Raw genomic sequence first — 20,477 nt, forward strand, 5'->3', positions numbered from 1 at the left:
TGCCCGGGGCAGCCCGCGGGGTCTGGGATCAGCCCGGACACCTGTCCACGCCCCCCCGCCTGGACTCCCTATTTACGCCCCCTCCTCAATCCCGGGGCCTGGACCCATACCGAACACACCACTTTCCCGCAGACCTCGCAACGCGTCCACCTGGGGTTCGCTCTCCCCGGGCCCGGCAGTCCAGGAAAAATGTTTATTTGCGTAACAAAGCCAGCGGGTTTGGGCCGGATCACTTCTTTTTCTTGGCGGCCTTGAGCTTGCCCTCGATGAGCCGCTGGGCCTGCCTCTTGATCCCGGGCCGCGACGGTACAGAGCCGTTGTCCACGTCGGCGAACCGGAAGGTTTCTGGGTGAGGGAGGGCGGAGGGCAGTTTGGGCAGGTGAGGACCCGGGGGGCAGACAGGGCAGGCAGGCGGGGAGGGCGGCTCGCCGAGTCTGCAAAGCAGCCCCCACACCCCTCTCAGAGCTGCCTTGTCTTTACGGGCCTCTGCTCTTCCAAGGGCCAGTGGCAGTAACTGCCTTTTTTTTTTTTAAAGGAGAACACAATCACTTTTGAGCCCATTTATGGTTGCAGACAGGGCGCCATTCTGTTCCTCGAAAACAAGCAGAGCCTCCAAAGGACAGAATGCAGCCTGTGCTGCAGGGGACCCCCCACACACACCATGCCCACCCCCACAGTGTCTGCAGGCCCTCCCTGCCCCCCCAAACCCACCTCAGATCCTGCCCTGTCTATATGGTTGGGCCTCTGCTCCTCAAAGGGTTAGTGGCATTAACTGCATTGTCCACTTTCCAAGTCCCTAGTTCTGGCATTCGGGGTCTGGCACACCGGGGAGTCGGCCACCCCAGGGCTAGCGGTTCCTAGAGCCGGCGGAGACTCGCCCAGCCCCGGCTCTTGTGCGCACTGCTCCAGGGCCCAGGACCCAGCCGCCTCCCTGAACACACTCTCACGGGCCTGTGTCTCCCACCTGAATCAATCCTGGGGCAGCCCCCATGCCCCAAGCCCACCGGAATTATTCAGAAGAGAACATCCCACGCAGTGTGCCCTGCCCTGCCCTGCCTGCAGGGACCCCGATGTAGGCTCTGGCCTAGGCCTGCCCGTGCTGCTCCCCGTCTCCTCATGGCCCAGGTGCTTCCATGACACGAAATGTGATAAATTTTCATTTCAATGGCATTATTCTTTCCAGATTCTGACTTTCACCTCAGTAAATTAAAACCCCCAGGTGTACAACTGACACACCTTCTCCAGCCGTGTAGACTGCACTGTCCCTCCAGGCTGCCCCGGTCAGACGGAGTGCATGCCATACCAGTCCTGGCCTCTGCACAGCTCAGCCCAGCCATCTGCCCCACACATCTTCCTGTTGCCAGGTGGCCTGGACCCCCTGGTCCTGAGCCTGTGCCTATCGTGTCCTCCTCCGGGTCCTCAAAGCTGATCCTGGTGTTCCGCTTCTCCAGCATCGAGGACTCCAGGGTGTCCCTCACTTTTGTGTTGACCTGTGGGGCACAGGGACTGTCCACTCCATGGGGACATGGGACATGTAGGCACTCCCGCCCCAGCCTGGGGCTACCTCCTCAGTCCTGGACATCGGCTGCGCTCTGTCAGCCAGACACAGGAGCTTCAAGGTGTTCACATCAAGGGTGCTGGGGTGCTGCTGCTTTTTGTAGGCCAGGAGGAGGATCTGGTCTTCCCTGGGGCCCCTGTTAGGGGCCCTCTGTGCAGGTGGCTCCTCCCCCTGCAGGTGGCACCTGGGCCTTGGGCGGGGCAATGCCGACCAGCCGGATGTAGAGGTGGTCGATGCCCGTCTGGATGGTCGTCAGCAGCAGCTTCTGGCTCTTGGTCACATTGCCACGGGCCAGCTGGAGCCTCTCCTCCTCCTCCAGCATGTCCTTCATCTTCTCGGCAGGTGGGGAGCTGGTGAGGACAATGGGGCAGTGGGTAGCACAGACCCAAGGGCAAGGTGCCCAGGGTCCTAAGTTGGTTGCTGTGCTAAACTCAGGGTCTCAAGAGCTCAGAGGTGGGTTGCAGGTGCCAGTTGGGCCTGCAGCTCATGGGCAGAGCACCTGGACTCGCTGGCAGGGGTCACCGCTCCAAGCCTGGTTCCAGCTCACAGGCTGTGAAGACCACCATGGGGGCCGTGGGGTGGCAGGGTCCCTTACCTGCCAGAGCCGGGTACCTGGTGGAGCCTCAGCACTGCGCCCTGCCTTTCCAGCTTGTCCATCAAGGCCTCCAGCTGCAGCTCCAGGTTCTCCTCTGTGTTCCTCTGAGCCAGGAACCGGCTTGTGATGCCCTGGCTGGGCAGTTGGGGAGGAAAGCAGGGCTGGGCTAGGCAGGTGGAGGCCCCAAAGAACTGGCTTCTTCCAGGTCCCTCCCAATGGCTAGTAACGACGTTCACCCCACCAGGCTGGGGACTGAGGGCTTGTGAGGGGCTTGCCATCAGGTGGCACGTGTGTCACAATATCCTCCTAGTGTGCAGAGGGCAGACAACCCCATGGGGGAGGCAGGGAGGCCACTACTGAGAGGCTGTGCGGCTCGGAGTCACTGGCCCAAGGATGGAGCTTCTGCCAGGGCCAAGGCAGGAGCTCAAGGCTTGCTAATAACAAACCCAGATTGGATTAAAGTAAAAGGTGGGCAGCAGAGAGGCAGCTGCTCGATATGATGCCATCGGGTTGGGAAGGGGAGGAGTTGGAGGTAAAGGCCTGCCCTCGGCGTTTGGATCCTCAAATCCTGGCAGGCTTTGTGCAGCCCCTGGAATGTGGCTCGGATATGCCAGCTTTGTCTTGGCAGCACCCTTTACTCTGACCTGCGAGGGCTGCAGCTTTGTGTGCCCCTTTGTTCAAAATGTGGGCAGACCCCCACCCAGCTCAGCCAGCCCTTGGGCTAGAGCAGACCCCTCTTCCGCCCACGCCCCAGGCGTGTCAGGGAGCAGTACCCAGAGGTGGGAGTGCTGCACAGCGGTCTTGACTTTGTCCAGCAAAGCTGTCACATCTGCCTGGTATTCAGTGCCCACCTTGGAGGTCTCCTGCCTCCTTGCTACACAGAGTAGAGGGGAAGGATGGCAGGCGTGCAGGAATAGCACGGGACCTCTGTGGGAGGCTGTTAGTGCCTCTGTACATGCTCAGTTGGCAGTGGAGGTCACCCAGGAGCTGGGTCCCATCAGAATTACTCACACCTTAACCTCCCTCCTTGGCTGCCCTTCAGCGCTGCCCCTGGCAGCTCCAGCCAGAGGCCGCCTGGCTCCGCGGGCTATGGGCACTTCCCAGAGGCAGCACAGGGCCTCCAGGGACTCCACTGATCTCCTCTGAGGGGTTACTGGGCCCTGGGGTGCCATGGCATGACATCGCTGAGTGCATCTTCCAGCTGAGAAGCCGGGGGGCTCCCCCACACTTGGCTGTGAGCCCAGAGTTGGCCTTGTGGCGGCCTGCCTAGGGACGGGCAGAGAGCTGGGCATTGCCTTTCAGGGTGTCTGCGCACATCAGATTGGAGGGGAAGTCCAAGTCCCACCGGCCCTGACTATGGGGAGGAGGTGAGCAGCACGTCTGGGAAGCTGGCTGGTGCATCTGGAAGGGCCGGGGCTGGGGCCGTGCCTGGTGCCCGGATGGCAGGACTCACCCAGAGGTGCCTCACTGGTCTCCTCGGTGTGGACCTTGCCGATGCTTCTGCTGGTCGAGCTGGTTCTCCTGTGCCCAGTGTTCCTCCATGAAGCTGCCCCCCCCTGCCTCATGTTCATCTGGGGGCACAGGCAGGGTGGGGCTGTGCCACCAAGCCTCTCATGGTGCCACACACAGTGGTCAGTTTCTGTCCCTGTCTTCCTGGATTTCGGGATAGCCTTCAAGGCTGGGGCCACACCCCTCTTCCTAGCTGGCTCCTCCCTGCTGGCTTTCACCACCCTTGTTTCTCTCTATTCTCTGGACACCTCTGCCACCTGGCCTTATTCTCCTTCAGCCCAGTGTCCCCAGCTGGAGCGGGGCTTGGACATGTGCTTAACAATGGTCTCTGCCTGCTGGCCAGCTCCACTCAAAACTCACTGAAGTGGATTCCACGTCTAAAAACGAACTCAATGTCCTTCAAACCTGGTTTCTCCCAGTGTGTCCTGCTTGGTGGTTAAACCCATCGCCCGTCTGCCCGCTCACGCGCCCTGGGCACTGCTCTCCCATACTATTCACATCTAACTCGGTACCAGATCCCTTATGGGCTTCCTGGCACCCAGTTTGGGCAGCAGTTCCACCACTAGTCTGGCTCAGGTGACCAGCACCTCGGCCCCAGTTCCCTCCGGTCTGCAGCCAGAGCATGCCCATTTTGAAACACAAATCCCGCCATTTCCCAGCTACAGGTTGTAGGGACACCAGTGCCCAGCCCCAGCCACCCCACTGCCTTCCCTGCAGCCTCGCTGCTCCAGCCGCTCGCCCCTCCTTCTGGCCCATTGTGCCCTAAGACTTGGTCTTCCTCCTCCAGGGCTCAGGCTGCCTTGACTGCTAGAACCCCACTTGGGCAGCACCTCCCTGGGCAGATCAGTGCCCCAGGGTGGCCCTGAGGCACCCACACCTCTGCTGCGCTGGCCAAGGCTGCGTGACATTTCTCCACGGGCTCCTGGGTGAGCAGCTGCCTTGCGCTGCTCACTTCGTGAGGACAGGGCAAGCCTGCCTGGCAGGGGCCTTGGTTGGCTCTTGTACACGCTGGGTGAATAGGGGGCTGCTGCCCGGGCCAGACCAGCTCCTCTACTACACCTGCCTCAGAGCTTCCATGCCCAGTGGGACCCCTCTGCCCAGGGCCAGTGTGTGAGCAGAGCAGGCTAGCAGGGGGGGATGCCAGATCCCTCCCCTGATCATGGGTGGTGTGCGCATGGGTGTGTCCCATTGGACCCTGGGCCAGACAGGAGGAGAGGGAGCCCTGCAGGCCAGCCCCCCAGCACTGGGACCTGAGCTCACCTTGACCTTATCTGTAATCATCATGGCATCTTGGGACGTGACTGTCATATCCACCAGCTCCGAGCAGTAGTCATCCATGAGGTTCTGCAGCTTGTCCAGCTCTGTGGGATACCCTGCCAGCTCCTGCATTGCAAGGCACAGCTCCTGCAACTGGGCACATGGCCTGATGGTCAGGGGCTCTGGGCCAACCAGATGCTGGCCTTGTCCTGTGCCAGCTTCCCAGGCCCTTGTCCAGTTCCCTCGCGGTTCCTACAGGAACCTACCACCTCTTAGCACAGACTGTGAGAGACCTGAGGAGACAGTGATGCGTCTGACCTGCGGCCCCAGCCCCCGTAGGGCACACAGCAGGTGAGAGGAAACGTCTCAGCAGGGGCAGACAGCGTCTTCCTGGTAGCGAGTCTCCCACTGACCAGGGCCCTGCAGCCCAGAGACACTTCCATAGAGTTTGTAATGGAATGTCCCTCTGTGAGGTGACTGCCACCGGGGAGGCCCACTGCTGGGGAGTGGCTGCTGTTGGAAGTGAAACAGAGGAGCTTGAAGCTTGGTTTTGGGGCCAGAGACTCAGGCTCAAGGCCAAGGCCACCCTGACCAGTGGCTCTGGGACCTGGGGAAAGCCACTTCACCTGAGTGTCCCTATCTGTTAAAAGGTGATAGTGGCCTTCCTGGAAGGCTGCTACTGCCACGATCGGCTAGAAGGCATATGAGGCACTTAGCACAGGGTCAGGTTCACGGACGTCCAGGGTACCTCGGCTCTTAGTATTTTGTGGTGAATAACTACAATGTAGAATCTTTGCCAGTTTTTTAAGAAATGTGGGTGAACACGGGGGTTATTAAAAAACTGCCTATGTTCTGAAAACATAAGGTGTTACGGGGGTCATAATGTGCCCAGGCAAAGGAGGGCTGGACCCCAAAGTGTAGCACGGTGGGAAGGGTCGTGAGGAGCAGGGGCCCAGGAAGGAAGGCCGGGCAGGGCCTTCAGGTGAGGGTCCAGGCCCAGGGGGTCAAGGCAGCAGGGGCAGACTGGGGATGACTGTGTGCTGCCTAGCCCCAGGGGCCACGGGCGAGGTCCGGGAGCCCTGTCCCTGCCCGGGAGGAGCCCCAGAGCCTGCCACACCCTTCTCCCCAACCACTCACCTGACCATCACCCTCCTGGATGCACTGCCCTGCAGGGCTCCCCTCCCCCGGTTTCAAGATGGGGGAGTCGGGGAGCTTTCCTCACTTCCCCTGCCCTGCCTGCCAAGCTGCCCCCCTCAGCCCCCTGGCACCCACCCTCCAGCCTTCCTGTCCTGTCCTGCCCCGTCTACTGTCTGCCTCTCCTGTGGGGCCCCCTGTGAAGGGGTCTTATCTCACAGTGGGGCTCACAGCCCTGGGAGGCCTCCTCCTGCCCCTCACTGCAGACACAGGGGCAGCTGGCTTGGAAGATGTGGGCAGCAAGCCGAGGTTAACGGCCTGCTCAGAGGTGGCTTGCCACATATGTCAGGGCACTTTCTGAGGGCGCAGGGTCCACCTCTTGCCTTCAAAGTCCAGGCAACGAAACACGACGGGGCAAAATCAAAATGCCACCAAGCCATCAGATGCGTGCGGGAAAACTCACACGGTTCTGATATGTCCCACGTGTCTCTGGAGTAGCAAGCACGCTTCTGAAAGAATGCTTTCCATGTACGGGGTGGCCCTGATCAGCTGGCGCCCAAAGCAGGGCTCTGTCCTCCTGGGGGTAATCCTGCCTGGAGGGGAGCAGCTGCAGGCTCCCCATTCTGTAGAAATCCCCGCCCTCCTCAAGCCTGGCCTGAGACCCTCCACCCTGTCCCCCATCCAGCTGGGCTTCCCCGGGTCGGGGTGCAGGTGGGGGGGTGGGGGGCCCACTTTCTTCAGATGACCCAGCAGGTCCACATACGGCAGGCGGATGTTCCGGCCTGTGGTGACCTTGATCATCGTCTTTTCGATGTTGTTTTCCAGCCGGCGGATGACCGGGGGTGGTCCCAGGGCCCGCTGAAAGCGCCTGGGGATGCCAGGAGGCCCAGAGGCCAGGCGGGAGGCTTTCTTCCAAGGCGGGGGTCTTGTTCCTCTACCCCTGCCCCCCCCACCACGGAGCCCGCCCTGCTCCGGGTCCCGCCCACGGGCCCCCAGCAGTGCCCCTGCGCCCCTCCTCCTTGGTGGCGTCGGGCTGCTCGCGCGGGCTGGCCCGCTCCAGCTGCAAGCTCCCCAGTTTCTGCCCTCGCTGCCGCACCGGGTGGATCCGCACGTTGCGCACGTTCACGCGATACTTGCGCTTCTCCAGAGCCCCCTGGGTCAGGAGGGCACGGCCCACACGTGGGTGCGGGGCGGTCAGGGAGGGACTCGTGGCAACGCCGCATGGACCTGGGGCTGGGAACTCGCTCTGCACCCACTGGCTCTGCAATGACGTTTAGTGGGGTGCCCCTGCTGGGCGGGGTGAGGGTCCCTCCTGCCGCCTTACGTCCATGGTGCAGCAGCAGTGCACCAGCCTCATTGGCACGTCCTTCCCGCAGGCCTGGGAGGTGGTCCTTTGGTTCCACTGCGGAGCCGTGGCAGCAGCTGTGCCGGGGGCCTAGGCTCTCTGAGTCCGCCCAGCTGGGCCCTCCAGCTACTCTCCACGGGCCTCTTCTGCCCTGTGACCTCCGGCAGGAAGACCCCAGCCCCTGGGGCTGCAGGACCACATCCAGGCCATCCCAGCTCGGATGTGACGGGTTGTGGAGAGGGCCCGGGCCTCCCCTACAAGGTCAATGAGCCAGAGAAGCCCCTGCTGTAGGGATAGCCCAGGAAAGGGACCCCAGTTAGGCCCCCTGCCCTGCCCTCTGAGGTGGGTGGTGGAGAACCTGCCTGCCAGTCTCGCTAGAGGGACTGGAGCCCATCTCCGAGATGCCCCTTGGCTCTGGAAAGTTTGGGGTCAGAGGGGAAAGGAGAGGAGGCGCCTTGGCCACCTGTGGCCACGTGGGCGTGGCTTTTCTGCACCTGCCTGCCCCGCCCCCAGCCCGCGGGCAGCAGGGAGGGGCCATGCTGATGACCTCCATGGCCAAGGCCCACTCTTGGGCCCCGCGGCGGATGTTGCTGCGCAGGAGTGCCAGTGTGGCCCTGTTCTTGACCGTCTTCTTCACCGCCTGGATCTGCAGCACCAGCAGGGCTGGGCGGCCAGGATGTGGGCCGTGAGCCTGGCCGCCACGCCATCTGGGGGAGCTCCTCTGGGGAAGGCCTGAGGGATCGTGGGCATGCCACCTCCATGCTGCCCGCCTTCATCCCTCCCTCCGGCGCCTGGGTCCTGCTCAGCCATGCCCATCCGGGCAGCTGTCACTGGGGGGCTGTGCTGGTCAGTGGGGAGGGTGAGGTAGAAGCCAGGTGTGGATAAAATGAGAGTTCCTGTGGCCAGGATTCTCACCTGGCCCTGGTTCACTGGCTCACTGCACATCTGTGGGCAATACATGGCTGTTGACTCTGTATGAAGAGCTCTGCCCAGTGCTCTGGGCGTGACACGGTGGCAGGGCTGCAAGGCTGCAGGACAGAAGAGCAGAGGCTGGAGTGGTGGCAGCAGCAGCAAGGACAGAGGCCCAGAGGACAGCTGTGTGGGAAGACTGTGCGGGCAGAGGGGTCCAGAGGCAGAGACTGGCTTGCTGCACGCAGACTCACTCTGAGTGAACGGGATTTTAGTGACTGACCTACCACCTGGAAATAAAGTTGGGTATAACCCTTTCATTCCAAGAACGTTTTGCTGTCCATAGCACATTGAATCCATAGCAAACTTGCCCGGAGCTGAAACCCATTGGCAAGACACCAGGGGTGGGCCAGTCCCATGATCCCATTCAGACGCCCTCTGCCAAGAAAGCAGGTGGGTCCCTTTCTGATCCCTGGCCTTGGGGTCCCACCGCGCTCACACATCTTGAAGACCCCCAGCTTCTCCTCTGCCCACCCCTGCATTGCAGGCCCCTGTGAGCCCTTCTCTCAGTTCGGGGTTGAGGGGGAAGGTGGCCGCTAGCCTGTCTGCCTCGTACCGTCCCTGAGTCAAAGCTGAAGTCCTGCACTGGGGAGCCCCTTTTCTCCGAGGTGGGGCTGGTCACTCCCGCGGCGGGCCTACCCCAGAGCCGTGTGACGGCCTTCAGCTCCTGGATCTCGTCCACATCCGCCTAGCTGTGCATCTTCACGGCAGCTCTTGGGCTGCCCAGGGGCTCGCTGCACCTTGTCTGCCCTGTGCTGGGCACAGCTGCAGATCTGTTGTCTCCGGCGTCTCGGCCCGTTGTGACGGGAGCCCAGGTTCTCAATGCCTGGGGAGCCCTGGAGTTCCTGGCCTGCCCTGCCCCCACCCTCTGCCCCCAGGGAGCCTCCAGGTTGTCCACTGGACGTGCTGGTCTGTGGCTGCTCTCTACTCAGGATCCCTGGGTTCAGGGCACCTTCCTTCCACAGGGAGGGGATTTGTGGTGGTTTGGCGCTGTACCCCACACCCTCCCCATCCCCTCCACACCCTGAGGCTGCCCGGGTGACCTGGCACAAGACCTCACTGTACCATCTCCTCCTGGCCCGCGCCTGCTGCTTGGGGCCTGCCCTGCTCTGCCTCCACTTTGCTGAGTCCTTGGGTCTAGATGTCACTACTCCAGGAGGGGTCCGTTCCCCATCTCTGCTGCCCCAGCCCAAGCTTCCCTTTGAGCCGTATGCCCCAAGCACCCATGGGACTCCAGGGGTGCACACCATGTGTGTTACTTTTTCCAACCACTCGGCATGAGTCTGCTGGGGCCGCCATGTGGGCACCAAAGGTGGGGCCTCAACTGCCCGTCTGCGGGCGGGGGGCCCACGGTCCTGGAGCTGGCAGGGCCGGCTTCTCCTGCGGCCGCTCCCTGACTGTGCAGAAGCCACCCTCTCCCGGCATCCTCATGTGGCCGCCCCTCTGTGGGTGCCGGAGTCCTGATCCCCTCTCTCCTAAGGACATCAGGCAGACTGGATCAGAGACCCCCTGGACTAGTCACCTCTTTCACAGCCCTGTCTCCAAATGCAGGCACATTCTGTGGTCCTGGGGGCTAGGGCTGCAACAGAGGGGTTTGGGGCCACAGTTCAGCCGTAACAATCGCCTTCACCCATATGCTGTTACTTAGAGGTCCTCTATGACCTCTCCCACCAATCCTTCACCCTTCTGGTCATTCCACATTTTAAAAAGCAAGCCCAGTCCCACCTGAAACTACCAGTTCACCCTCTGCACCCCGGTCCTACCCTCAAGCACTTGCCGTGGACACGACCTGCTCCCTAGCCGCCTTCTCCCAGGGCCTGAGGCAGAGCCTGCAGGGAGCCACAGTACTGGTTCTCCGGTCTGCCTCAGATACAGAACCCCTGAGCTTAAGTGGGGCACATGGCTGTCCAAGGCCGGGCTGCTTCCTTAGGTGCCTCCGCACTAGGTGTGCCCCGTGGCTTCGTTCTGACCAACGGAGCGCAAGCGGAATGGGGGAGTTAAGTGCCTCCCCCTCCTCTTCCTCCTTCCTGTTGACCGATGAAGACAAGATGGCCATGAGGCAGGAGGCCTTTACAGCAGGGGGCAGGCTGCAGGGGGTCTGGCTCTCTGACCCCCTACCAGCCCCAGACTACCCACTTGGGCTTATACATGAAAGAAAACTAAAACCCTGGCTCACTTTGGCCATGGTTATCTTGGGCTTCCTATCCCACAGATCTGCTGGGGCACAGTAGCTACTTGGTAGACATTCCTCTGAGTGACTGGCAGACGAGGGGCATGCGGCTGGGCTGGGGGCGCTGCGTTCCCGGGGCAGCCGGCGGGAGAAGATGGCCTCTGCCTCTGCCTCCCGGCGGGTGAGGTGGGTAGTCTTGCCCACTTTCCTTGCATGTGGATAGCACTCCCGGCTAGCTCTGGGCTCCTTCCACACCACGCCTCTTCCTCCCCTGGAGAAGTGACTCAGCTGATCGTGTGTTTGGAAGGAGAGGTGGTAGGCATAGCCACTTCCGGTCCCTTGCATCTTTGTTGCCAGGCACTGATTGGCTGTACACCTTCTGCTGCTTTTCCAAGCCGTGAGTGAAGCAGGTCCCCTCTGGAGAGGTCTTGGCGGTGGTCTGGGGCCCACAGGGTCAGCAGGGGTGTCTGATTCTGGGGTCCAGTATTAGGAAGTGCCCTGACACATCCTCCAATTCCAGCCTACCAGGTGACACATGTCTCTTGTCCCCCTGTTGCTTTTTACCAATTGCTTTAGATCTTGGGTGGGAAAACAGCATTTATTAGTCCTGCACCGCCCACAGCAGTCACTGTGACTGGTGGGTGTGGGGCCAGAAAGGGTGTGTCAGAGCACCCAAGCGGAGTGTGCACACTCCCCTCTGATCCTCTCCAGCTCAGTGCCCACCGTGCTCTCGCTGCTCCACAGAAGGCCCACCCCACCAGGGACGGCTGTCTGCAGACTCCTTCTGGGCAGGGCCCAGCTGGGGGCAGGAGCAGTTTGCACAGGCTTTGCAGACCCAGCCATGCAGCTGTGCCCACCACCCGACTGGGACACCTCAGGGTGTGGGGAGGGCCTGTGTGATGGAGAAGGCTGGCCTGGGGAGCAGAGGTGCTCTAGAGCTCCCTGGCACCAGGTCTTCTGTGCACATCTGGAAAGACAAAGGGAGAAAGCTGGAACCCCACCCTAAAGCTGTTCATGGTCCCCACACCCACTTTACTGTGCAAACCCCAGGCCTGCACAAGAAGGCCTGAGCTCCAACGGCTAGGGTGCCACACTCCAGTGGGCACCACCCACCCAGGCCCACCCAGGCCTGCCTAGTCCCGACCCGGCCTTCGTCCTGCCTTTGGGGCTCTGGACCGTCTGGCTGCTGCATGCACTCCTGCATCCCTTCCAGGAAGTGTGTGAGGAGGCAGGCAAAGGGGAGGCCTTGTCCACCTATGCTTGGGGCGCTGGGCTGGCCTGCTTAACAGCCTGGGCACGGGAGCTACAGGTTCCCTTGTCCAGCCTGCACATCTCACCTGCGCCTGAGTCTCCGGGGAGCTTCCCCGTCTCCAGGAAGAGCCAGAGGTTGCTGCATTTCTGTGACTCCACTCGGGTCACCCAGTAGCTGGCCACGGAGCCTGCGACTGGAGGGCAGGGGGCAGGGCCAGAGGCTGAGGGGCCGGGGCCCCTGCACCTCTCAGGGAAAGGGAACCGGAGCACAGGTTCTCCTGGGCAGGTGGTGGGGTTTGGGCAGGCTCCCACAGAGACCTGGGCCCCACCCCAGTGGGCAAGGATGCCTGGAATTAAAACACCCCCACCGCTACTGGGGACCCACCCCGCTGAGGATCCAGCGTTGCCTTGGCTCCTGGGGTGCATTTTAAGAGCCCCAGGCAGCCACCCTGGAGTACTCACCCACGGCCACCAGCACGTTCCACTGCAAGGAGTACGGGAACTTCCTCCGAATGAACATCTGCAGGCCGAAGGTCCCACTGGTGCCTGCCGAGATCGGGGCTCTCCATCAGCCGGCCAGTCCGCGGGGCGCACCAGGGGCCCCGCTGCCAGGCTCCCAGCACACGCTAGCAGGCGACCTGGCGCCACCTGCTGGGCAGTCAGGGCGGGATAGGAGGGGAGGTCTCCACACCCGAGGACACCTGGATCCAGCCTACCTGTGACAAAGGTGACAATGCCCTTCGTGAAGGCGAACGACTGGCACGCGGCATACTCCTCCAGTCCCTGGGTTGGGGGCGGGGGTCGAGGGGTCAGTTCCCCTCCCTCTGCCTTCACCGCTCCCCCTCCTGTCCCTCCTTTGGGCACACTCTGGCCACTGGGGAGGGGACCACTCGCCGTGACGCCCTGCGAGCCTGGTCACATACCACCTGCCCCCACGCCCACCGGATGTCCCGATCCCCACAGCAAGGGGGTCCCCCCTCCCTGCCCCTCTTCCCTGACGGGAGCACCCCCACAAGCTTCCGCCCGCTCAGGTCAGTTTCCGAATCCGGGACCCGCGTCCTAGGCCGACGTTCTCACCGGGTGCTTGGCGGCCACGGTGTCGTCCACCCGGGACAGGCCCAAGTTCACCATGGCTGGCAGGGAGGGGGCCCAGGAGGCGGGTGCGGGGCCGAGCGCGGGCGGGCCGGTCTGCGCAGGCCCGGGAGGGGGCGGGGCCGGGCCGCCCACTTGGGCTCTGAGGTTGAGCGGAGGGGGCGGGGCCGAAGGGAGGGCGGGGCCTCCCCCGCCGGGCTCTGAAGTGTTGGGCGTGGGGGTAGGCGCGGCTGGGGGCAGGGTTGGCCCTGGTCGCCCCGCCTCATCTACACGCTCGAGGACGCGAAATGGTTATTGTATTATTTGTTGGGATGGTGCTTCGCTTAAGGGATTAAACCTCTTGAAAATGACCGCGGGGTGGTGGTGATAATAATCGAGTGACTAGCAAATTCCCCAAATGCTGAAAGCCCATACTTGGTGCCAGTTAAGCACTAGGAGCTGGGGTCCCACGGAGCAGACAGGTAAACAGAACCCCGAGGGACATCAGGACACATGCGGCTGGAGGTGTGGGGTGCACCCCAGGAGCTCCTCAGAAGATGGGTCTCCGCAGAGGACCCTTAGATGTGAAATGCTCAGAATGTCCGGATCTGAGGGCAAGGGGGGAGGGTGAGCTGTGAGGTCAGGTCGCTTGCTGCGCCTTGGAGCCTGGTGGAGCGGAGGCTGGGGGTGGGCAGCGGCGGGTCCACGCGGGGATGGAAGCTCCAGCTCCACGGACATCTGGCTGTCCCGGGACGGCGTGGGGCCAGTCTTCCAAGAGCGCATGAGCTAAGGCTCAGAACGTGTCCCAGCAGTGGAGCAGACAGGGGCTCTTTAGGGTGCAGGGGTGTTTTGGGGGGCACAGGGACATTGTGAGGTGCAGGCATGCTGTGGGTTGTATGGGGTCCTTTCAGGATATGAGGGTACTATTGTGGTAAAGGAGACTGCTGGGGTACTGGGTGCTATGAGGTGCTGTTGGGGTGCAGGGGCATGTCAGGGTGCATTTGGAGGCTTCACTAACAAGCCTTGACACTGGGTTGGGGGTGGAGTGGAAGAGGGAGGGGGACCAGCCTGCCTGCGGGTGCTGCCCTGAGCACAGGGGGGCGGCAGTGGGGGCCGAGGCAGCGGCTGGTGTGGGGCAGCACTGGAGGCGGTGTGGGCTCTGGTGGCCCTGGGCGCTGGTGGTTCTGGGATGTCTGGGGACAGGTGAGTGGGATGTGTGAATCTAGAACCCAGGTGGATGACAGTTGGCTGTGGGCTTTGTTTCCAACAGCATTACTGAGATTCTGTGCAGGGACCGCATGTCCACCCATGCGAGTGGACGTCCAGCCGGTCTGTGTGCATTCACAAGTGTGTCATCACTGTGGTCTCCATGACATTTGCATGACACCAGAAGGAGACCCCAAAACCCCCCACACAGTTAGGCTCCTCCCAGCACCTGGTCACCACCAATCTTCTCTGTTTCTGTGGATGTACCTGTTGTGTGCATTTCACAGGGGGCCTCCGGGTGTGGCCTGTCGCTCAGCCAGCTCATCCTCGGGGGGCACCGGCAGTCCTGGGTCCCTCTTGTGCCAGATGCCCTCCGTTCTGCAGACCAATGTGCTTTGCTTCCTATTGGCAACGCTTTTGAAGCTGGGCAGCCGCGCAGTGGAGCCCACATGCAACTTAGGGTGATACTCAGGCTCTGAGACCTCCCCACCTGACCGCAGCAGGCTGGAGGCCCCTCCCAAGCCCCTTTGGAGCTTGGGATCTGCCTGCTGCCAGCTAAGGACAGCTCTCCCACTGGTGATGCCCGCTGAGGCCTGTACAGCAGCATGTGCCCCCTGAGCCCTCCAGGGAGCTGAGGCTGGCAGAGTGGGAGGTGCTCTCTGTGGGCTGAGAGCTGCCCTGCACCTCCGAGGTTCCGTGCTTGCCGAGGGGTCCCTGGGGGGGTCTGCCAGCTGCAGTTGGGTGTCCCTGCGTCTTTGCTGACCCAAGGAAGGACAGATGCCCCGCTGGACCTGGGGGTCCCATGCATGCTGTCTTTTATTCACCTGTTGGAAAGCCTCTCCCTGGGGTGCCGGACCTGCAGCCTGGGGCCTTATCATTCCCCAGCCTTGTGGCTGCTCAGTGCAGGAGGTGGCACTTGGGGGAAGATTTTATGTGGATTTGTAGCTTACATCTATGCCTTTTGGAAATGGAGATGCAGTTTACATGCAGTAGAGCACCCCTCCCTTTGGGGTACAGGTCTGTGAGTTCAGACAGTCATCAACAGGGATGCGACCACCTAAAGGCTCTGGGTGGCCCTAGGTCATCAGTCACTCCCAAAGCCCTGAGGCTCGAGCAGCGTTCTGCCCCTGCGGACTTGCCAGTTCTAGAATGTCATAGAAAAGGAGCCGTCTCAGAGTGCTTCTCCCACACAGGCGGTGCAGCCGGGACTTACCCAGGTTATCTCGCGCATCAGGGGTTGTTCTGGTTACTCTGGAGAAGAGGCCCATTGTGGAGGGGCAGCGGCCTGCACGCATTCATCGTGCTCTTGCTCATTGGCCTGTGCAGGCTCGTGGGGTGCCTTCTCGTTTCCCCTGGGCGAACCCCGAGGCGTGCGGCTGTGCAGTCGGTGGGACCCGACGTGCCTGCCTTTCCGGGCGTCGCCCCAGTCTGCGCCAGCCGGTGGCTGATGACATGGAGCACCCTCTGGTCGCTCATTTTCCACCCGGTATTTTCTTTGCTGAAGTGACTTCTCAGCTCTTTTGCTGTCCCTTTTTACTTTGCAACTGGGTTGTTTGCTTTTTTGCTATGGAGTCTTGAGAGTTCCTTACAGATTCAGGATTTAAGTTCTATATATCAGATCTGCGTTCTGTAAACATTTTCACAGAAAGGTTTTGCTTCATGCTGCCCAGGGACCCTGGGGCCTAGTTGAGAGCTGGCGCCTCCTGAAACCTGGGGGAGGAGGTGAGAAGAAGCCCTTGGCTCCTCCCCCTTCCCCACTAGGGGATGAGGGTCTTTCTCCAGCCCTGTACCCCTTCCACTCCAGAGAACTGGTAGTACTGGCCTTCCTCGGGGACCCCTGTGCCGGCCAGAGGCATCTGGGTGGTGTGCCCCAAGGCCCCGTGCTGCTCCTCAAATAGGTCTCCAGATGCTCTGTCCTGTCTGCGTGGACACTGGAGGCTGCCGGGAGAGCCCTTGCCGGCTGGCGCCCCACCAGCCCATGGCGCCTCCTTGGCTGTGCCCCTGCCCTCATGCTTATGCAACTGGTGATAAGGCGGCTTTGATACCATAATCCACCCGGTGTGGTGGCTCAGCCCCACCCTTAGACTGCTTGCCGAGGCCCTGCTGGTGGCTGGAAGGAGGAAGTGGCGGTCTGGAGGGAGGGGTGCCAGCCCTCTGATGTCCCCTCTGTCACAGCTGGGCTGGTTCAGGCTCTGTCCCTAGATGTGGTCCAGAGGCCCAGGCCAATGGTGACTTTGGTCCTTTGCCGAGGAGAGGGGGTGAGGACTCTGGGGGCCTAGACACCAAGTGGGGACCTGCTGACCAGCACAAACCTGAGCATGGCTGCTTCCTGGCAGCACCCCTGAGGGCCCCAGGCCCCCAGCCTCCGCCAGGCCAGAGGCAGATGGCCACCTGCTCTCAGACTCCCTGTGCCTGCCTGAAAGGTTTGGGGGACAAATCCTAGCTTTGGTGAGTCAGGTGAGAGCCCTTCAGGAAATGAGCCCTGGAGCCGGTGGGGACACTCCAGTGATTGTATCAAACAATGGACAAAGGGGGGCCTTCCGCTCCCCAGCCTGCTTCTTTGGTGAGCCCAGCTAGCTGGCTGGGCTATAAAGCTGGGCCTGCAGTGGTGGGACTCATGTGCTGGGCCAGAGGACAGGCATGGGGATGAAGTCTGTCCTGCTGGGCTGGGTTCTGGCGCTGCCCTGGGTGTCTGGGGCTCAGGTCGAGGTCCTGGTGCAGCCGGGTTTCGATGCCAAAAAGGTACCAGAGGTCTCCATGCTGCGCCTCGGATGGGGGTGGGGGCCAAGCTGGAAACAATAGCAACGACACTGTATAATAGCAATACAGGGATAATAGTAGCTGCCACCTTCTGTGCGGCCCTTGCTCTGCACCTTGGCCTGTGACCCTTTAAGGTTCCCTCTCCATTTAATCCTGAAATCACCCAGTGTTTGGGTAATTACCATTTCAAAGCTGGGGAACGGAGGCACACAGTGGCCATGCAACCTGCCCCAGGTAAGTTGCAGAACAAGGCCTCAGACCGAGGGGTGCGCACTCCAGAGACCCCTGGGTGTGCCTTCAGACAAGTCAGCTGGCTCTGTGCCCCTGGGTCCGGGCAGGTGGGTCTGGCTGGCATGTCCCTGAGCTGCCCCCAGTTCTCAGGCCTCTGGCACGTGGTCTCCATGGTCTCCGACTGCAAGGTCTTCCTGGGCAAGAAGGACCACCTGCTGATGTCCACCAGGGCCGTCCAGGCCACAGCAGAGGGCGGCCTCAGCGTGCACATGGAGTTCCCTTGGTGAGCAGCGGGGCCTGGCAGGGCAGGGTGGCCCGGTGGGGCGGGTGGCAGGGAGTGAGTGCTGCTGTGTGCCCCCAGGGCTGACGGCTGTAACCAGGTGGATGCCCAGTTCCTGAAAGTGGGCTCCGAGGGGCACTTCAGAGTCCCAGGTAGGTCCTGCCCCTTCTGCCTTCAGGGGCGCCTATGCCTGTTTTCCATGGGGTGACATGGGGCTGTCCCTCTGCCCTGGACCACTCCCCATCACCTTCTCCGGACCCTCCCCTTGGGCGCTCCCTTACCTGCCCCCACCCCATGGCAAGCAGAGGCTAGTGTGGGGGTCGGGGGTCAGGGCCTGAGCCCTGTGCTTCCCCACGGCTGCTCGGCCGCCCCCTCTGCAGCTTTGGGCTACCTGGATGTACGCATCGTGGACACGGACTACAGCTCCTTCGCTGTGGTCTACATCTACAAGGAGCTGGAGGGGGCACTCAGCACCATGGTGCAGCTCTACAGTGAGGGTCCCTCGGCTGCCTGCCATCCCTGCCAGGCCCCCTGCCCCCCCACCTGGCCCTGCCCCGGGCTTCCCCATCTCCCCTGGTCCCGTCCCTTCAGGCCCTGCCCCCTCTCCTGTTCTACCCCACCTCATCACACTCCTGAGCATGTCCTGCAGGGGCCAGCTGGGGTGGGGGTGGGCATGGCGGGACCCCACTGCACTGGGGTACTAGCGGTTGCCTGGAGGGGCTGCTGAGGGCTGGGCACTCAGGTGAAGCTTGTGCCCCTCTCTGGCCTCCCAAGGGTCAGGACTCATGCTCCCCTGTTTGTCCCCACTGTCTCAGAGGGGCTGACATCTATTTTGCTTTAATTCATGGGGAGCTTGGCACAGTGGGCCAGGGGTTCCCTAAGGTTGGTGAGACTGAGGTGAGGGCCCGAAGCTGGCTTTGGGGGATCAGGGGGAGATGCCTGAGGGAGGCGGTGCCTGGAGGAAGGTGTCCTGGGGGAGCAGCCAGGCCACCCCAACCTTCAGACGGCCCTGGATCAGGGAAGGGCAACTCTGGGCAGCTCCAGGCCTCTCTGATCCCTCCACCAGGCAGGCACTTTCATGCAGGGCACACTCCGCCCAACCTCGGTGCCAGACCAACTGTCAGCCCCAGAGCAGTGCATTGAGGCCGGGAGACCCTCGTCTCCTCTAGCCCTTCACCTCTGACCCATGGGGCTCATGGGGGCCCCTGCTCTGCCCAGGCCGGACCCAGGACGCGAGCCCCCAGGCTGAGAAGGCCTTCCAGGACTTCTACCCCACGGTGGGGCTCCCCGACGACATGATGGTCAAGCTGCCCAAGTCAGGTACCCCGGCCGCGCCCCGCCCCCTGGCCGCGCCCCGCCCCGGACCAAGCTGCGCCCCACGCCCGCCGGGCCAAGTTCCACCCCCGGCCAAGTCCCCCCCCATCCCTGCCTTTCCCGGGTGCAGGCACTGGGTGGGCTTCTCTGCTAAGGGTGGACCGGCCCACAGCCACCACTTGCGCTCTAACACTCCTAAGGGACAGGTTTCAGGCGGCTGGGAGGGGGGGGGCTCTGCTCCGCCCCGTGGGGCTGTCCCTGGGCCCCCGGGCACGCAGGGGCTGGGGCTGCAGGGAGCCCGCTGGGCCGCTCACAACTGCCTTGCTTCCGGCAGACGCGTGCTCCTCAGCGGGCAAGGAGGCGCCCTGACCCCTCAGGAGTCCCACCCCGGGCTTCCCAGAGCTGGAGGAGGTAACTCCCCCCTGCCGGCCCAGGCCCCGGTGGGCTGCCCTTGCCGCCCCTCACCACTGCTCCCCAGCCGCCTGCCCTGCTTGTGCGATCCGCCCCACCCCACCCCGCTGGGCGGCCTGGCCGTCCATCCGTCCATGTGCTTCAGGCCTCGGCTCGCCCATCTCCCCTTCCAGGAAGCCTCCCCTGATTTCCTGGGGCCGTCTAACAGGCGACCACAAACCCGGGGCTCACAGAGTCAGTCCTCACATCTGGAGGCCTGAAGCCCCAGTCAGGGTGTGAGGGCCGCTCCTCCGGGGCTGTAGGGGGATCCTTGCTTCGTCCGGCTTCGGGGTTGCCCGAGATGCCTGGCCTTCCTTGGCTTGTAGACTCGCTGCTCCCCCGTCTCTGCCTCGGTCGTCACATGGCCAGCTGGCCTGTGTGTCCGTCCGGACTGCCCTCTTTGGGGGCCACTGGGCCCACCCTGACCAGATGACCTCACCTCCAGGGCCTTAACTAGGCACATCTGAAAGACCCTGCTTCCAAATATGGTCACATGTGGAGTTCCAGGCAGACTTGAACTTTGGGGGGACCTCATCCAGCCAGCACTCTTTGTCCCTCTAGCCCCTTGGCTCACCCCCTGGGCCTCTGGGCCCTGCTTTGCAATCGCCTGGGTCCTGTCCTCACCCCGAGGGTCCCGTGAGGCAGGCCCCCCTCATTCTACATCAGCACGTCCCTGGCTGTCCTGGCCATCCATGCAGGGGACATTTGGGCTGTTAGTTTTTCACAGTCCCCGTGGTGCTGCCCCACGTCCTGGCACTGTCCCCCTGTGGTTGTTTCAGAAAGGTTACCGGGTGGGAGGAGAGGGTGTAGGGAATCTCGCCAGATTGCCCTCCGGGCGGGTCTGTGTGTGGAGACTGAGGCCCATCCATCTTCCTGCTCTGCCCCCACACATGATTATCTTAAAAAGAAATAGCAGCCTTCGGGGTACAGTGCCCCACAACCCCACCTTCAGCTGCTGAGGCTCTGCGTTTTGTTGCGGCTCGGTGGCCATTCTTGGACCTTCTTGCCATGCCAGCCATGGAGCGGGCGAGGTGCTGGGAAGCGTGGCTGGGCCCCAGGAGCCTGGGGGCAGCGGGGTGTGTGTCTGCACACTTGTGGAAGCTCTGGTGGCAGAACTAGCTCACACTGGCATGTGGGTAACACGTGTCTGGGAGGGGTGCCCTACGGGGCCAGCTGGGGGCGTCCTGGGAGTGTTTGTTGAGTGGGTACATGGAGTGGCTCCCCTTTCTTGTCTGTGCAGGGTGAGCCGGAGCAGCGGGACCCTGAGTGGTCCAGACCCGTGGACTTCCCGCCTCCCCACCACGGAGCCTCGGGTCACCCTCCCTTCCTCATCCCTGGGCCTCCCCCTCCCACTCAATAAACATTCTGCAGACTTGA

At 62.4% G+C, this 20,477-nt stretch overlaps 3 protein-coding genes across 5 annotated transcripts; 1 reads left to right on the top strand and 2 right to left on the bottom strand.

The window, feature by feature from the left end:
• Positions 1–139: 139 nt before the first annotated feature.
• Positions 140–9,295, bottom strand: CCDC183 (coiled-coil domain containing 183; the record flags this gene model as incomplete). The annotated part of the gene is given in 15 exon segments (XM_073221426.1): positions 140–345; positions 1,397–1,490; positions 1,565–1,651; positions 1,743–1,899; positions 1,901–1,908; positions 2,154–2,288; positions 2,927–3,027; positions 3,449–3,605; positions 3,608–3,724; positions 4,923–5,045; positions 6,786–6,921; positions 7,064–7,206; positions 7,378–7,455; positions 7,946–8,061; positions 9,007–9,295. Coding segments are annotated over 15 exon segments (1,857 nt in total), but the record flags the coding sequence as incomplete, so codon positions are not given.
• A 1,821-nt stretch (positions 9,296–11,116) lies between these two features.
• Positions 11,117–12,996, bottom strand: TMEM141 (transmembrane protein 141). Of its 2 annotated transcripts, XM_017664464.3 has the most exons (5): positions 12,866–12,996; positions 12,505–12,571; positions 12,251–12,334; positions 11,875–11,982; positions 11,117–11,504 (listed from the first exon to the last, which is right to left on the bottom strand). In XM_017664464.3, exons 1-5 carry the CDS (start codon positions 12,917–12,919, stop codon positions 11,470–11,472), a joined length of 348 nt encoding a protein of 115 aa, XP_017519953.3. In that variant the 5' UTR covers positions 12,920–12,996; the 3' UTR covers positions 11,117–11,469. The 2 variants fall into 2 exon arrangements, with proteins under 2 accessions (XP_017519953.3, XP_017519952.1); XM_017664463.3 differs by lacking the exon at positions 11,117–11,504 and having other exon boundaries at positions 11,872–11,982; positions 12,251–12,571.
• Positions 12,997–16,520: 3,524 nt separating this feature from the next.
• Positions 16,521–20,477, top strand: LCN15 (lipocalin 15). Of its 2 annotated transcripts, XM_017664460.3 has the most exons (7): positions 16,521–16,807; positions 17,200–17,339; positions 17,418–17,488; positions 17,717–17,827; positions 18,555–18,656; positions 18,985–19,061; positions 20,341–20,477. In XM_017664460.3, the coding sequence occupies exons 1-6, from the start codon at positions 16,706–16,708 to the stop codon at positions 19,017–19,019; spliced, it is 561 nt and encodes a 186-aa protein (XP_017519949.2). In that variant the 5' UTR covers positions 16,521–16,705; the 3' UTR covers positions 19,020–19,061; positions 20,341–20,477. The 2 variants fall into 2 exon arrangements, with proteins under 2 accessions (XP_017519949.2, XP_036863531.2); XM_037007636.2 differs by lacking the exon at positions 17,717–17,827.

This window comes from Manis javanica, chromosome 2 (assembly GCF_040802235.1).
Source record: "Manis javanica isolate MJ-LG chromosome 2, MJ_LKY, whole genome shotgun sequence".
NCBI lineage: Eukaryota > Metazoa > Chordata > Mammalia > Pholidota > Manidae > Manis > Manis javanica.